Source organism: Epinephelus moara, chromosome 21, assembly GCF_006386435.1.
Source record: "Epinephelus moara isolate mb chromosome 21, YSFRI_EMoa_1.0, whole genome shotgun sequence".
Taxonomy (NCBI): Eukaryota; Metazoa; Chordata; class Actinopteri; order Perciformes; family Serranidae; genus Epinephelus; species Epinephelus moara.
In genome coordinates, this window is record NC_065526.1 from 37,008,835 (window position 1) to 37,026,528 (window position 17,694).

The 17,694-nt window shown below is 41.0% G+C and overlaps 1 protein-coding gene across 1 annotated transcript; it reads left to right on the plus strand.

Moving 5' to 3' along the window:
• Nucleotides 1-12,066: 12,066 nt before the first annotated feature.
• Nucleotides 12,067-16,943, plus strand: LOC126408976 (E3 ubiquitin-protein ligase TRIM39-like). The gene is made up of 2 exons (XM_050074812.1): nt 12,067-12,179; nt 12,434-16,943. The coding sequence occupies exon 2, from the start codon at nt 12,437-12,439 to the stop codon at nt 14,087-14,089; it is 1,653 nt and encodes a 550-aa protein (XP_049930769.1). The 5' UTR covers nt 12,067-12,179; nt 12,434-12,436; the 3' UTR covers nt 14,090-16,943.
• The last annotated feature ends 751 nt before the right edge of the window (nt 16,944-17,694 follow it).

Here is a 17,694-nt window from a genome sequence, read left to right on the forward strand (position 1 = left end):
CTGTTCCCTCCCCCTCTCTTGACTCAGCTGTGTCAACATGAAAACGCTGTTCACATGTTGGCTCTGTCAGTATATACCATGCAAATCCCTGTTGATGTCTCAATACTCACATTAGCGTTTTAGCACATTTTCCTACTTCCTTCCATGCCATTTTTTTTATACCAAAACTACCATCCAGTACATCTTAAGTCTTCCAGTTTCCAATATGTGATCTTGGTTGCATTCCTTCTTGCAGAAGATCAAGAGTAAAAGTTAATATAAGTTGCAATTTACTGCTGTGTACTCACATCTAAAACTAAGCACAAAAAGTATGGAAATTTGTGTAGATTATTTCTTTGTTGTAATAATGCTTCTTGGCAATAAATCTTATACGGTTGGAAAGCCTGTTTATTTCCCTTTTAAATGGTGTCACATCTGTAAGGAACATGCCTTTGTGGGATGAGCAGCAGAGCTGAGTATGTGGGTTGCACCTATGAAAAATTTGCCAGATCTTCTCTGCCAATGCCAAAAAGCTTTTTTTATGTTGCTATTGACTCCTCTAAATCTAGATCTGGATAGGGCCTGTGCGATGGGCCAACTTCAAGTGGCTCTTTATTTTGAGACAAGTTGGAGACTGTTGGCCGTCTGGTCTCTGATGTCCGGTTTGGATTGTGATGTGGAGAACGCTGTTGTGTAGAGGAGGCTCATCAATGGATCGTCAGGAACAGGTTGAGAACGTGCACGCGCAGCCACGCCGATGGTGACTGCGATTCTTGGCCCTCGTGGATGGAGGAGAGAATCAATCCAGAGTTGGAGAGAGTTTGGGGGGCAGATGGAATGAATAAGGTAAAGCTGCAGTACTGGAGGCTGCAGTTTCAGGACCGCAGGTTTAGGACCGTTTAATTTTCGTCACAGCGCCGCCTACTGAGCGGAGGATGCAATTACCTTAAGTTTATTTTTATTTTTTGCTGTACCCAAATACTACTTTCTTATTAAGTAGTTATAATCAGTGTTGGGACGTAATTCGTTATTTAGTAATGCATTACTGTAATTTGATTACTTTTTTTTTAGTAACGGAGTAATGTAACACGTTATAACTTCAAAAATAGGATAAATTAATTAGTAATAGTAATTAGATTGTAGTTACAAGCCCAGGTAACTACACGTTACCATTGCCAGTCCTCTCAGCTCCTCTCACCCACACTTAAACACCCGTCCTGGGCTACACAGTGTCGGATGCTCCACTGTCCTGCTAGAGTTTGTTCTGTGTTGTTTATTATTATTATTATTATTATTATCATCATTTATCTTTATCTATTGATTTATTTTTTTGAGGGAATGGAGTAACTAGTAATGTAACTACTTACTTTTGAAATAAAGTAAACAGAACAGTAACGTGATTACTTTTAAAATGAGTAATTTAATTAGTTTTAACTAGTAACTTGCCCAACACTGGTTATAATTTAGTATAATATGATATAGTAATATATAATAATAATTAAGTTCACCCAGAAATAATAACAATTGCATGTACAATTCAGATCTCCATCAAAAGTGCCCTAAAAGATTAACAGACCTCTGTTACTGTATGATTGATAAATAAAGCTGAGTTGATTGACTCCTCACCAGATATCAAAGATTACAAAAACATAAAACACAAGGATTATCATGGGGCAGATTAAAAATATCAAACTGAACATTTATAAATATATAAAAAAGGACAAAAAAACAATCAATAAGAAATAAAAAGTGAGAGAGACAAGTCTTTTTTTTCCATTTTTAATAGAAAAAAAACGACTGAATTGCTAGCTAGCTAGCTAAAATGATTAGCTATAGCTAGCTTAGCTAATAATAAGATGGCAAAGGGTTATTTTAGCATGCTATGCCTACCAGAGAGGCAACAGTATATTGATAAGCTTAATATTGCAGGTCTACCTCAGTGTCTCTTCTCCTTACCTTGCTCGTCTTGGAAAAAACATGATGTGGAGATTCTTCTTTAAGAAGATGAGCATTTTGGCATGCTCAGCCGTCAGCCTGCTCCTACTACCAGCACACATTGATATTTTGAGACATGCCTCTACATGCTGGTAGATTGATAGAAGTGCTAGAGCGCACCGCTGGAATGGACTCCTTGAATCGCGGAGCACTGAGCACAATTATAGCATTAGTTGCATTCATACTGTCAATGCTTTAGCTCAACATACATAAATACAGTTAACTGTTACTCTAAAAAATACATTTGGAGGGTCTGACAAAGTGTTTGCTGCACACATAAGCATACCGAGTGTCAGGATACAACAATTGAAGCCTCACATTTTATTGCCTGTATCCACTTTTGTCTTCTACAAGGTTCCATTTTTCTGCTCGGCAGCTGATAAAAGCTAAGCTCTGGGTTTTTATTGGCCGTGCAGCCCACCACACTGCAACTTTTAGGCATTTGGACTCAACAGGCTGGAAATGGAGGGGGAAAGTGTGAGGGGAAAAGTGTGAGGGGAAAGTGTGAGGGGAAAGCGGGCCTCGTTTCTCCTTGGGGGACGTGGCTTTCAGATTATGACGTGTTGCGCTGTCTCTATTGGATGGAATGGAGGAGCTGGCGAGGCCGAGGTATGGAAGCCGCTTGCCTGGAAGTCTGTCTGTAGCCTGACTGCTGCGGGAATAATCTAATTTGAGGATAATCACTTTCTGGTGGATTCTGCTTGGACCAGAAGGATTGTTCTGCAGTTCCTGATCCGTGGTGAGTTGATTATTAGATACAATAAAAACTAGCGTATGTCTTACTTTACCTACCTTACGTATTGAGGTAAGCCTGTGGTTACACGTAAAGCGCACGGTCAGTCGGTGTGAGCACGGTCAGTCGGTGTGAGAATGTGTCGAAGAGAAAGAGAATCCATCAGGTGTGCTTAAATATTTTTGGGCAGAAAAGGGATGTGTTTGAGGCGTGGTCTTTGCTCCCGAATGTAGTTATAAAACTACATTTCTTGAAGACGATGTTGGCATGAGACAGTTCGAAAACATTGGATTTTAGTTACCTAACAATGTTGGGGTTCACATTTGTACTGGCTTGGCCTCCTTGGGACAACTTAGCTGAGATCTGATTCCCTATTTCACTGCCTAGCTGCTTGATTAAATCTGCAATACCCTGCAACTGACTGGATTGTGCACCACCTGCGGGGATCTGACTTGGCCACCTATGGTCACCTACTGGGGGTTGGACAGGGGAGGCTCTGGCACTCTGTTCGATCATACTAGCTAACTGAGCTCCGTGTCCCACCCCAGGGATTCCCCTTTCTGTATTAAAAATACCACCATCAGTGCGAGCAGGTGTTACATTCACAGAGTTAAACGCAATGCACGCAATGCATGCAACCCACCGTGGGAGATTTAATAAGTAGCTAACAGCAGTTAGCGACTAACCCAAAGAAGAAGAAAAGCAGCTGTAAACGTCCACAAATTGGGAAAATAATGAGGTCCAGGAGCTCCTTACCTTCTGAGCAGAGGATGAGCTCAGCCACCATATAACAGGAATGGTAAATGTTTGTTATTGCCATGTAATGCAATTGTCATTGCTAAAACAGCACTGCCAATGTGTATGTTATAAGTCACTCTAGAGACTGGTGCTGTTGTGTTACATGTCACGCCCGTTACGCCTCTTTCTGGCATGCTGTCTTTAACCACACATTGGAACGACATGATGCTGCCGTTGTTTAGTTCTGTGTAAAAATGTAAAGAAGGCATAAAAAAGGGACTCAAGAGATCAAACTATAGATCTTCCAAATAGTAGATAACACGCTATCTCTGAACACACAAACACATCTCCCCATACCCTAACACTCATTCATTTCTATGAATTGGCTCAGATTTTTATTTATTCATTTTTTGCTGCCCACCAATTAACTCTTTGTGAGTGTGTAGATGAGTCTTCCCTTACTGTAGGCAGGGGAAATTATTTGAAAAGAGGAATTGTTATAGGCATGCTGGCAGCTCTGTGAGACTGTACTCAAGCACAGTGGTGATTTGAGCTAAATGCTAACATGGTCATGCTAATATGCTAAAAATGTTTACCATGGTAACCGGTTTAGTTCAGTGTGTTAACACGCATTCACTGATTAGCACTAACACACAAAGTACATTTGAGACTGATAGGATTTTCTGTAGTTTGCAGGTCTCTGGTCATAAACCAAAATATTAAATAAAATGCATTTTTTTACCTGATGATGGAGTGAGATGAAAAGTCAGAGGATCCCCACTTAGAATTTAAACTGATTGAAACAAAATGTCTGTACCAAATTTTCAATCCATCCAGCAGCGGTTGATATATTTCACCGTCATGTTAGAGAATAGGTCAGGGGATCACCAGAGTCAGCAGGATTGTGTGCTGATCCATCCAGTGGATAGTTTACCGGGACAGTGGTGCTTTTCCAGCTGAGCTGCATGAGCTCATGGGGTATCATAAATCATGTAAAGACAAACAGACTTTTCACAGTTAACATAGTCCTTAAATTAGGTCTCATGTTTCACAAAGCAGAACTCTGATTTAATAAAATCTCATCTTGTAAAAAAAATTGCATGCACGTGTTGATTGGTGTTACATCCTGTCATTGGGATTCAATCACTCTGTTGCCATCTTGTGTCCAAAGTTATCAAGTGCAGTCCCCTCCTTTACCACTGTGGCATCACACTGGGAATGTGACAGCAACCCCATGAAATAAAATGAGTGACATCAGTACAGTTATTTTGACTTGTGAAAAAGGTTTGAACTGCTGTGTGGTGTCTTTGCTCTGTCTGGTAGCTCTGTGTCACCAGCTCTGCTTCCCCCACAAGAGACACCTTTGCTCTGTTTATGACTATCTCCAGACTCCAGGATGCTGCACTGAAAAGCTTTGGGCTGTGAGGTGAAATTTACCAGAGGTGGTGAAAGTAACATTTGTGCGGACAATAAGCCACCATTCATGAGATTTATACCTGAACTGAAGTGTTTTAAGATAGTTTCAGTATTCTCATCCAATAAAGGGCAGTGCACAGCTGCTTCCCTGAACTTTGTTGCATCCAGAGAGTCCCAGATGGAATAATGTGTCTGTCAGACCATCTGAATGGGATACTAACATGTCAGCAGAGCAGTAACATAATGCACACAATGACTAGGACATGCAGATTTTTTTTTTTATGACTATTTTCATTAAATTTATATTCTCATAATATTATGACTTTGTTCTACAGACCTCAGAGGACAGAGACATGTGAGATATGTTTTGAATGTGTAGGGAAGCTTTGAACATGAACAGAAATCTTGCTAAAACACATATAAACAATAGCAGTCCAGGGGGTTATTAAAGAATTAAATGAATTGATTTATGATTGACGTTTGGCCACATGAATATTAAGAGATGTTACTTCTTAACACAAAAGACACAATGGATAACGGAAAAATAAATCAAGCCTACTTGTGTAACTCAGGAGGGTTAACATTACAGGAGAAAAGTTGAACTACAGGAGAATAAATATTTGAAAGCAATAATGCCTAAGAACCTTACTGCATTGTATTACATTATATTTGATATTTGAATTGTCACCTGGCACCTGAGTTTTGTTTTCCTTTACAAATATAAAGGGATTTCCACCATAAATTGGTGCATAAAAATTCACCTGAAGGCAGGGAATTAAGTGTTTGGTCCCCAGACCTCCCACTTTGTATACCTACACCCTTAGCTGACTATATAAATCTGTTGTGCAAAGTTCCAAGAGCTGGTGAAGACAGTTTTTGGCTTTAACGCTTCATTATGAGGCATATTAATTGCACCATACAACAGTTATAGAATTATGACACAGTTGATATTCAATCTGGTTCCCTATAAGCCTCGCTTTGACTACGCAAGTCTATCTGCCACCAAGTACAATCTCCCAGGAAAATGAAGGCTCCATCTTGGGACAAAAGAAGGGTGTCAGCCATTGCAAAACCAAAACAGGAAGAGAATAGCAATCCCCAGTTACCAAAGAGTATCAGTTTAAGTTCTCTACTGTTACTACCCTCAGTAGCTGAAATGGTGGTTGCTGATCTCTAAGGGAAGCTCAGAGCAATCTGGATAACACCACTTTGTTTCCACTTTAAAGGTCCAATGCCTAGGATTTCGGATTTCAAAATGTTTTGCTCAGGTTTGGCCCACTTGACATGCTGCTGTGTTGTGCTATGGTTTAATCAAGTACTGGAATTTCTTATTTGAACGCAACACAGGCCCAACTTCAATTGAGTGTGTGTACAGTACTGTGCTGCCCTGCTGTGCAGGTGGCGTGTTTGACTGTGTGTAACAGCAGTCTTTTGATGGTCATTTACACACTGTCCATAACAATAACCAAGTCAGGTAACAAACTGCTTCAGGCTCGGGTCGGGTCGGGTTCGGGGGCGCCCCCCTAATATAATGGCAGGGGAAACACTGCAAACACTAGCTCCACATTAGGCCATTTGTATTTTCACGTCAGCCACCGTAGTAAGAAGCCCAACCGCAATGAGCAGCAGTGACATAACGGAAACACGTGAGGCCCCCCTGCAGCTAACCTGAGTGAGCCCCCCCCTTAGGAAAAAAAAAAGCTTTTCATTTGACAAATTCAATATCAAACAGCTCAAACAAAGCAACAGATAAACCTATTACACATTACATTCGTTTCCTACAGGCTTGCAGGTGAATACACGTGCACATCTGACGTAGCTGACGGTGACGTAGTTAAGTCTAAAATAACCTCTAAGAAAGAAAACAGGATTGAAATATATGTTTGATTTATTGTTACACCAATATCTACTCTGGACACACAGACAAAAGGATCACAATGTGCTCCTATGTAATTGTAAAAAAACAAACAAACAAACAAACAAAAAAACGTAGTTGTTGACAGAGTGGGGGAGGGGCCCCTTGGACTACGAGGCCCCCCCTCGCCTTGCGGGGGCTACGGGGGGTATACTTTACGGGCGTGATGAGCAGCGTTAGAATCACCTGGTCCATTTGTTTTGGAGAGAAAGAGACCTTTGTGGATATTTCAGCTTTCAGTGAAAACCTGCTGAATCTAAGAAAAAAGGTGACCACTCATTAACATGTGTTGGACTAGCCACCTGCAGTAGTAAGGAATCTTAGCTTAGGAGTGATTTAGGAAAATTCTGAGAGCAACTTTGAGCAAGGAGGAAGAGAAACTTTTATCTTACTGAGGAGGTGTGGTTGAACCCGTTGCTAGGTATGACGCATTGTTTTGAAAAGAGGTGATTGGTTCAGCAAAAAAAAAAAAAAAAAAAAAAAAAAAAAATAGAGATGGGGGGATGCTCAGCTTTAATCAATTTCTGTAATTGCTGGCCAATCTATTTAAGTATCAGGTTTGGCGTAAACCTACCATAAACCAGTGACCAAACGACAATGGAAGCAAACAAATGAACCCAAAAACCCAACTGGACAGAGGAGCAATGTCTTCTGTTAGCTCAATTAGTTGACAAGCGGAAAACGATTATAAAAAGGAAATGTGGTCCCAGTGTCAAGCCGCACACCAAGAGGTAGGCATGGGAGGACAGTGCAACAGATAAATGCTGCATTCCCTCTAGTTGTGCGCTCCAGTGAGGAGTGTGAAAAAAGGTGGAATGTGTTGCAGTCCAAAGCAAGAGTGAAGTTTACAGCACACAAACAGGAATTCTCACTCACAGGTGAGTGCTATACATCTTACAACTCCTGGCAAAGTTAAGTTACATACAGAAATATATGACCATATTCTGGATTGTTTACAGGGGCAGGCCACCCGCTAAACAATTGTCTCAAGTGGCAGAGACGGTGTTTAATGTCCTTGGGCAGTCTGAAATCAGCATTACTGGGCTAAAGGAAGGCACGGACAGTTCAATGATTCAGCTGATGGAAATGCGGCAAAGGTAGAACAACTTGTTTTGTATGTACCAATAGGCAGGTAAACAGAAGGTCATACACATTTTGTTTAAGGTATAGGTCATGACGCATACACATTTCATATTTTTTATGACATTAATAAAAAACAAAAATTAAACCGTCATGAATTAACAAAGTGTTTGCCCCCTTTCTGCAGCATGGAGCGATCTGAGGAACCGGGGCCTTCAACTTCGCAGGTGTGCAACCCTCAGCCTGCTCAAAGCCTGTCTGCTGCTGCTGCTGCCTCAACACCATCCCTGCAGGACAGAAAATTGGAAATTGAAATGAATGTCCTCCGACAGCACGAGAGAGTCCTCTGTTTACAGGAGGAGTACTACAAACTAAAAATCGAGCTTCTAAAAATTAAATTACATGACAACCAAATAATGCAGTCACGTGTCTTTATTACAACGTGCTTTATAATGTATGCCTACTAACACTACGATTTCTTGGTTCAATACTGCTACCAGTTTTTATATAACATCGACTGTATCTTACAAATGTGTAAAGTGGGCTCTGTAAGGAAGCCCACTCTGGAGCAAGTTCCTTCCCTGTGGAGGGTGTAGCTCTTCATCCTCATCTTCATCACGGTCTTCACCATGACAGCCCTCGTGAGGTTCTGGGATTTGTCTGGCTTTGCAGATATTATGAAGCACTGCACAGGCTGTTATGACCTTGCAGACATTCTGGCGACAGCCGCACCTCTCCCTGTAAAACATGGAAACGCCTTTTCAGTTGTCCAATACCCTGTTCAACCGGAGTCCTCAGTGCGTGTTTTCTTGTGGGCCCTAACAGTCGATACAAATAAATTGGCAGAATTTAATTTAAAGCAACTTAAAATAATACAGATAATGTTCAATACATGACAGTGTAACATTTAAACTACCATGATACGCCACATGTGTTTACTCCTTACATGTTGTTTTCACATATTCTCATTAAATACCATTGTTCAGTTACCTGTTGTAATTTAGCTGCGATTCCGGGTCAGGACGGAGGTAAGGTGTAAGGAGCCATGGCCTGCATGGATAGCCACTGGGACCAATGTCCCTCGAACAGCTGTCTCAGGCCACTCTCTGACAGTATTCTGGCATCATGTGTGAATATTGCCATTTTGCGACAATGTCCAAAATCTTGTTGTCCACACCAAAGACAATTTGGACAATGCTGTTGTACTGCTTTCTGTTTACAAAAACATCTGCGTTTACAAAAACATCTGCGTCCCATCAATGACACCTACAAGACTGGGGAAGCCAGCAGTGTCCCTAAATGCTCTTTTGTGAGTCTGCAAGGTGTCACAATATGTAATATGTAATTGTTTGTGTGATCACTCTGCTTATGGAAGGCTGGGACAGACACAAGTCATCACTGCTGCACTGTTGATCCGGTTGTCTTTGCGCCAGTTATAAATACACTTTAAGTTTAGCAAGTAAAAGTTATTTAAACAAATTAATCGACAGAGAAGATTCTCCTCTGTGACAATGTGCTTGAGCAGCCCCCCTTTTCTTTCCTTTCCAGAATTTATTCTCTCTCACAGTAATGCATCTGTGTCACAGATGTAAATCTGGGCAGGAGAGAAAACAAGACTTAAATGCAGACAGTTAAGACAGGCAGGGACAGTTTAATAATTTAATTTAAAAGAAGAGTGAAGGTAGCAATACCAAACACAAATAACCAAGAACCCACCTAAAAGTGAGGCAGAGAAAAGTGCAGTTAGTTATAGATTCAAGGCTACAGGGTACCAAGATTTGAATACAAGGCACAAGAAACACTGCAGCTATGATTACCTACAATCTGAGTGGGGAAAGGAGCCTGTGTATATACTGCAAGGCTGATGAGGAAAGTGGGAACAGCTGTGGAATTGGGAGGGGAAGTCAGGCCACTGGCAAGAAAATCTGAGGCCATCTAGTGGATGGTTCGAGAATGGCAGGTCCAGGGAGTGAGAGGGGAGCGCATGGCCTAAGAAAGGTTAGCAGGGGCTGGAGACAAAGGGTGTTTCTCAAAGTCAAGGATTGTCCTCCCAAGGAAGGATCCTGCAGAGGCAAGGCAAAATGCTGCATTCCCGAGTATTGGGAGGTGGGATATATCCCACCTGGAGTTAACTAGATCCCACCTCAAAGCATTCCATTCCAACAACAAACATGGAGGACCGCAGACCTAATTACCTTACATAGCAATATCCAGGTACAACTAGATATCGCTATTTAAAGTAATTGGGCATTTACATTTCACTGCATATTGTCATGGAAAGACACTATAGCAACATATTTTCACACCAACAGCGTACAGAGCGAGTTGTGTTAACACTACAGTGTGTAATATAACCACATACATGCAGAGAATTATAGTTTCTTGTCAATTCGTTGAAGTTTTACCTCTCATGATGTGCATCTCTGTGTGCGCCGCCATTGTTGTGTTGACGTCACATTGTTGATTTGCGGTGAGGTTGGGGTAGCTCGATCTGGCCTTCCTTAGGACCTCCAGCTTCGACGGACGTTTCAATGCGCTAGATGGAGGTCTGAAACTTCCTACCTCCCAGCACTTAGGAACGCACCAAAACTTCTCCCTAGCATTCAGTGGACACACATTGGAACAGATTAGTGTCAACAGATGACCATCATTACCCCTCAGCAGACTGAGGAAGTTTCAGGTACTGTGACCATTTTAACACTCTCTAATATTGTTGGAAAATTTTAAACAAATGTATCAATATTGTCAAAATCAGGGAGAAAATATTTCTGGATCATATTTAAGAGTAAGTGGAGTAATGAAGTAAAGACAACAGCTAAAAAAGTTCTAAATTATCATTAACAGTATATACACAGACTTGCACACATTTCAAAGTGATCCATATTTTATGTGTGTCACCCCACACTGCGCTACAATAATATAAACAGATCTGATCTGATGAGCTGCACTGCTCTGAAACAGCTGACTGCGCAGATTTTACGAATACCGCCGGGTAATCCTCTGAATTTCCCCGAAAAATACACCTATTGAAACTGACAGAATGAGAGCAGTTATCAATCAATCAATCAATCAATCAATCAATCAATCAGTCAGTCAGTCAGTCTTTATTTATAGAGCACTTTTCATACAATAAAATGTAGCACAAAGTGCTTTACATGTTACATGTTAAAAGTTAAAATTTTTTCCATGCTTGTATGATAAAAACTTGTGGAGATATTAATCCAAATAAATTACATAATTTATCTAAATCCTGCCAAGACTTTGAGAAACACCCTCAGTCCTCAGTGAATTTCGGAAGGATACTTGACATTGGAACAGTGCTTGGGGTTGATAACATAACATCCTTGAAATTCGAAATTTGGCCGTTTTAGGATCCTTCTTTTGAGAAACACACAGGTACACAGACACAGGCCAGGGAAAATGAACAACTGGAAAGTTTATATGACATTTTGTGGCATAAAGTTACAGAAATCATGAGCTTAGAGTGACAATAAGTCGATAACAAGTTTGGCTACTTTAATAAAATCTAAGGTTTTCAATTTTTTGTCTTTGTCCCTGTTCCTTGGATGATTACAAAGTCAAGTGTCAAGTCGAGTGGAATACTGAGACAAAGAGATTTCATTTTCATTATTCCACTTCCTGCCCACTGTTTCCTTTGCAGGTGTTGGATGTTCCGTCTCTTGTGGTCATGACCTTAATGTCACAGACCTTCAGGTACTTTCCATTTATTCATAAAAGGACTCTTCATTTCCACTTTCATTTACACTCCCAGCACATAATAAGAGTTTACTTTCTCTTTCAGCTCACCTAGATTTCATGAGGTCAAATTGACATTTTTTTCTCAAAATAATTAATTTTTGAGAAAAAAATTATGAACTCATTTATCAACTGGGGGCAACTGCCAGAGGCCCTCAGCAAATATATTTTTGCTGTCTCAAGTGTTAAGGTTTTTGATCCATGTTCTGTTGATGCATTTGCTGTTTTGCCAACTGGAAACTCAGTTTTGGTATGTGTGTAACTTTTTGCCAAAACGGTGCCTTTTGTTTCTGAAAAACTATTCTACCCAGTGAAATCTCTAACATGAAGCAGGAGGACTAACAAAACAGGTACTCTGAAGCACACACACACCCAAAGTTCAGTGAAAGGAGGTGGATCAGTACTGGAAAGAGAGTGGGAGTGTTCAGCAACTCATTTCCTTGTTTATGACTCAAAGTAGCTGAGAGCAACAGTGAGCTGCCGACATGGCTCTCTGTGTTTGAGGATTAATACAACTTCACAAAGATCATCAGGTTTTTTCCTCTAACATCACTTTAACTTATACAGGTAAGCCTATTGTATTTACGCAGTTTAAACAATTAGCAGACATATGAGTTGTACTGACAATAATATAGTATATACTGTATATATATAACATTTACATTAAGTGTGCTGTAAAAAGATGTTTTACCTTTTAAAGTATACCAATAATCCAATGTATATGTTCTATAGATTATATAAGGATTGTGTAATGTGTAGAAGTGCAGTAATTTTAATTTCACTTTTCTTCTTTGTAATTTTACTTTCACTTTTCTTCTTAGTGTATGACCATGTCAGCTGCAAGCTGTGTGCTATCTGAAGAGCAGTTTTTGTGCTGCATCTGTCTGGATGTTTTCACTAATCCAGTCACTATACCATGTGGGCACAACTTCTGCAAAAACTGCATCACACAGCACTGGAATGTCAACAGTTCTCAGTGCCAGTGTCCCATGTGTAAAAAACATTTTAAAACCCGCCCTGAGCTGCCTGTCAACACTTTCATATCTGAGATGGCTGCTGAGTTTAGACAGTCAGCTGGAAAGAAAAGCAGCAGGGACTCAGAGGTACAAGTCGCCAAACCGGGAGAAATCCCCTGTGACATCTGCACTGGAACTAAACTAAAGGCTGTGAAGACGTGCTTGACGTGTTTTGCCTCCTACTGCGGTGTTCACCTGGATCCTCATATGACAGCTGACCCCCTGAAAAGACATTCGCTGACTGATCCGGTGGAGAACATGGAGGCAAGGGTGTGTACAAAGCACAAAAAAACACTGGAGCTGTTCTGTAAGACTGACCAGATGTGTGTGTGCTCACACTGCACTGTTACAGAGCACATGGCTCACAACATTGCTTCTCTGAAAGATGAATATGAAGCAAAGAAGGCAGAGCTGGAGCAGGCAGAGGCTGAAATCCAGCAGATGATCCAGGAGAGAAAGCTTAAGATCCAGAAAATTGAACGCTTAAGAATGCACAGTAAGGAAGATGCAGAGAGAGAGATAGCAGACGGTGTTCGTATCTTCACCATTCTGATGCAGACTGCAGAAAGAGACCTGAATGAGCTTATTGAGAAAATTGAAGAGAGGCAGAAGACGGCAGAGGAACAGGCTGACGGCTTCATCAAAGAACTGGAACAAGAAATCTCTGCACTGATGAAGAAAACTGCTGACATGCAACAGCTCTCACGTACACAAGACCATCTTCACCTCCTCCAGAGCTTTGCGTCCATGAACACTGCTCTGTGCACCAAGAACTGGGCAGAGGTCAGCTTTCGTCAGCCATCATATGAGGGAATTGTGTTGAAAGCTGTGACTGAGCTGGAGGAGACATTCAGCAGAGAGAAGCAGCAGCTACTTCATCAGGCCAGGCTGAAGAGGGTCCAGCATTACGCTGTGGATGTAATTCTTGAACATCACACAGCGAATCCCTGGCTTGTGCTGTCTGATGATGGGAAACAAGTCAAGTGTGGTGAGATGAGGATGAACCTGCCAGATAACACAGAAAGATTTTCTCTTTATACCAATGTCTTGGCACAGCAGAGTTTCTCCTCTGGAAGGTTTTACTATGAGGTTAAGGTATCAGGGAAGACTGACTGGACTCTGGGAGTGGTCAAAGGGTCAGTTGACAGGAAGGGAATAATTCCACTAAGCCCTGTGAATGGCTACTGGGCTGTGGGTTTGAGGAATGGAAACGAGTACCTAACTTTTGCCAGCCCCGTTGTCAGCCTCAGTCTGAACTTGAAGCCTCAGAAGGTGGGGGTGTTTGTGAGTTATGAGGAGGGTGTGGTCTCCTTTTATGATGTAGACGCTGCAGTTCATCTTTACAGCTTCACTAACTGCTGCTTCACTGAGAAGCTCTTTCCCCTCTTCAGTCCTGGTCTTCATCATGGTGGCATGAACTCCGCCCCTCTGATAATTTCACCTGTCGACCACACTGATTAGATTTGATCGTTAATTTTGGGAAAAGGGGGATTCTTATGATTTAAGAAGAGGAAGTCAGTGGATCAAAGTGGTATTACTATAAAGCGATACTTTATCAAATTTCATCCAGCTTTGTATCGCAACAATGTGGGTTATATGTGTAAATGAACTATGTTAAACTTCTCCCTGCAAATTTGTTAGGGAAAATTAGCCACGTCTCTCCCTCTCAATTACTTCCTTAAACTGTACTACATATTTCTTACCTAAGATGTTCAGAAACATACTTTAGTGTGCTGTTTAGCTGTAATACAAAAATTTGCGAACAGGAAGTGGACTTCATACCATTTCCTGTACCTTGGAAACTGAGATCAAACTGTAAAATGAGGCAGTGCTGTTTAGCTTGTTTCTTGCCTGAAATGTTTTCAGAAACGCATTTTAGTGCACTGTTTAGCTGTAATACAATAATTTGTCAACAGGAAGGTGGCGCCAAACTGTGTCCTGTATTGTAAAGGGAGGCTAAAAAAAAAAGAGTTTAAACAGTTAACTAAACTGTGCTGATCAAATATAAACCAATATTCGGTTACTGTTTTGATTATTTGTTGCCTCAAAGGTTTTAAGAAACATATTTTTTGTGCACTATTAAGCTGCGGTAGGAGAGTTTGTGAACAGGTAATGGGTGCTATACCATTTCTAGAGCTTAGATTCTCTGCCAGAGCCCGAGCCCGGCCCGACCCGGCCCGCGGGCCCAGGCCGGGTCGGGAGCCCCCCTCCCTCTGACGGATATGATATGACGTTTTTTTTTTTAAAGCTATGATTTGATAATGTTATAGGCTATGTATTGTAGCGACCCTGCAGTAAATGTTCTGTTATAATGTCAATGTTCTGTGAGTTAATGGCATGTTTGGGATTGAATGAGGTGCGGGGTGCGAGTGTGACCGGGATGGGGGCTGTGTGAGTGCGCGTGCTGGTGTGTGTATGAGCGAGCTGGAGGAGAGAGCAGGAGTGCACAGATGGAGTTACAGCTAAGTTGTTGTTTGTTGGTTGTTTTGGCGTAGTTACGGCCAACAGTAACCTGTACTGTTCAGTAATAAACGGTGGTTTAATTGCCGAATAACCGCGTCATCCTTTCCACACGTCCTGGTGGACGCTACAGTATTATAAAAAATAAAATGAAACCACACTTCGTATTACACATAAAGTTACAACAAACTTAGTTAGAATGTTGCAACATTGTGCGCGCACAGCCCTTCACCACCTGGATCCTAAAATAAACACCTGTTTTATTACATAATCATGCTTCCATGTTGCGCCATTCATTAAGATCCTATGTTTCTGTCATTCAAATAACAAGACTTGTGGTTTAATACTCTTAATTATAACAGCCAACTTATTGAAAAATGTCGGGTTTAAATTGGGCTCGGGCCCATAATTACAGTTAATTGGACGGGCCAGGCCGGGCCGGGCCGGGCCGGTCCCGGACATAACGTGCACGGGCTTGGGCCGGGTCGGGCTGGATTTTCTGGGCCCGATCTAAGCTCTAACCATTTCCTGTACCGTGAAAAGGAAGGCTGAAAATTCTGAGATCGTAACTGTAAAATGAAGCAGTGCTGTTTTGCGTATTTCTTGCCTGAAGTATTTTCAGAAACATATTTTAGCTTACTGTTTAAATGTAATACAAGATCATTTCTTACCAGCCAGCAGCCATACTGTTTTTGGATTGGCGACTCACATTACATCACCAACCTGCAGGAGCGTTCATTGGTCTGGTGTGGCACAGTGCATTCTGGTAGTTTTAGGTTTTCTACCCTTTGAGCAAAAGCAAATGCCACAGCCCTTTTCTCTGTTTTCTCTGGTCATGTAGTACTAATCTAAGGTGTATGAGTCTTTTTTCTGCTTAGACAGCCCAGTTTTATGAAAAGACCATCTTTCCAGCAGTGAAATAACTTTGTTGTCAGCAGAGACAGGCAGACAAACAACAAGCAAACACAACCTTAATTAACTATCAGCTCTTTTTTTCATGGTTTAGGTATGAACTATACTCACTTGTTCAACAGACTACCAGGGTCATGTTTTTGTCTAATATTCACTTTGAGTTGGTCTGTTATTTATTTTTTAGGATAGCAGGAAAGGGCCCCTATTAATGTGTCTTGCCCTAGATTTATATTTTCTTTAATTCTCTGCTGTCTCTGTGTGAGAGAGTTCTGGTCCTTATTACTATCAACTATTAGTAATAAGGACCAGAATAGGTGTAGATCTCAGATATTGGTTATTGGTGATTGAATGTAGTGGGTAGTTCATTGTAGTGGGTATACTGTGATGACCCCCCCAACCTTGCACACACCTGTCCCGGAGCCCACACCGAAAAGCACAACCTCGCCCACTAACACATACAGTACATGCATTTACACATACAGTAGGGGCATTCCAAAAGACTGGGTGTGTGCTATTAGAACAATTTATTGTAAGCAACAAAAGACTTTAATAGCAGGGGAGATTTAAATGCTTTGGACTCTCAACTGGTTGTACTGTTTTCATAGTCCTTTACCACTTTATACTGTTTTGTTATGTTCACATTATTTGTTTTTTTTTTTTATCTGACCTGTTGCATATCTTTTTTGTTTTCAGGGAAATCTGCTCTATATGAGTATGAGTGGATAATGTATTGAGTTATGATTGAGTTATTTCTAAAATACTGCTCATGTAGTATGTATAAACAATATGACCATGTGTCTCATATGCTAGGATAGATGAAGTTTCTGTGATGACAGTCATATCAGCTGTGTTTTGAGGCTGAGATACTGTAAATCATATAAAGGTAAGCAAAAACTGGCGTATTTAATACTGACTACAATAATGCTCTCAGTAGAAAAAATAAAAAGGTACACAAAAGTTGCTCAAATGTTCATTGGTGTGTCAGGTCAGGTCATGTTTTTACTTGAAGCCCTTCCTATGCTGAGTCACTGTGTACCACATTTTATAAGGCTCTACTCAGCAGCTGAGAAGCAAGACATGGGAAGTTTACTTGGTTTTGAGGAACCAACAAGCTCAATGTGTCCTCATACAACAGTTCATATGGTATTTAAACAATTAGCGCCCCACGAATGACGTTACATACTTAATGTGAAGTTAATGTGGTCAGGTTTAGGAAAAGGCAAAGCGAGCCAAGTATATTTACATAGCACATTTCAGCAAAAAGCAATTCAGAGTGCTTTACATAAAACATTAAAAGCATCAAGACAAAACTAAATCAGACATTTACAAATAGTTAATTTAATAAAAGGCCTGGGAACGCCTTGGGGTTCCCGCGGAAGAGTTGACGGAAGTGGCTGGGGAGAGGACTGTCTGGGCTTCTTTGCTGAGGCTGCTGCCCCCGCGACCCGGACCCGGATAAGCGGAGGACGACGAGTACGAGTACGAGTAATTCAATAAAAGGTTAAAATATACCAAGACAGGTACAAAATACAAAAATAAAATCAATTGAAATACTTGACAGTGCAATGTAAGAAATGAACAAATTTGATTTAATAAAAGGCAGTGGCAAACAGATAAGTCTTCAACTTAAATGTTAAAGAAGTGAGAGTTTTTTCCAGATATGTGATGCATAAAAACTAAACGCTGCTTCTCCA

Coding starts and splice junctions, on each gene's coding strand:
- LOC126408976 (XM_050074812.1), top strand. CDS start 12,437: ATGACCATGTCAGCTGCAAGCTGTGTGCTATCTGAAGAGCAGTTTTTG.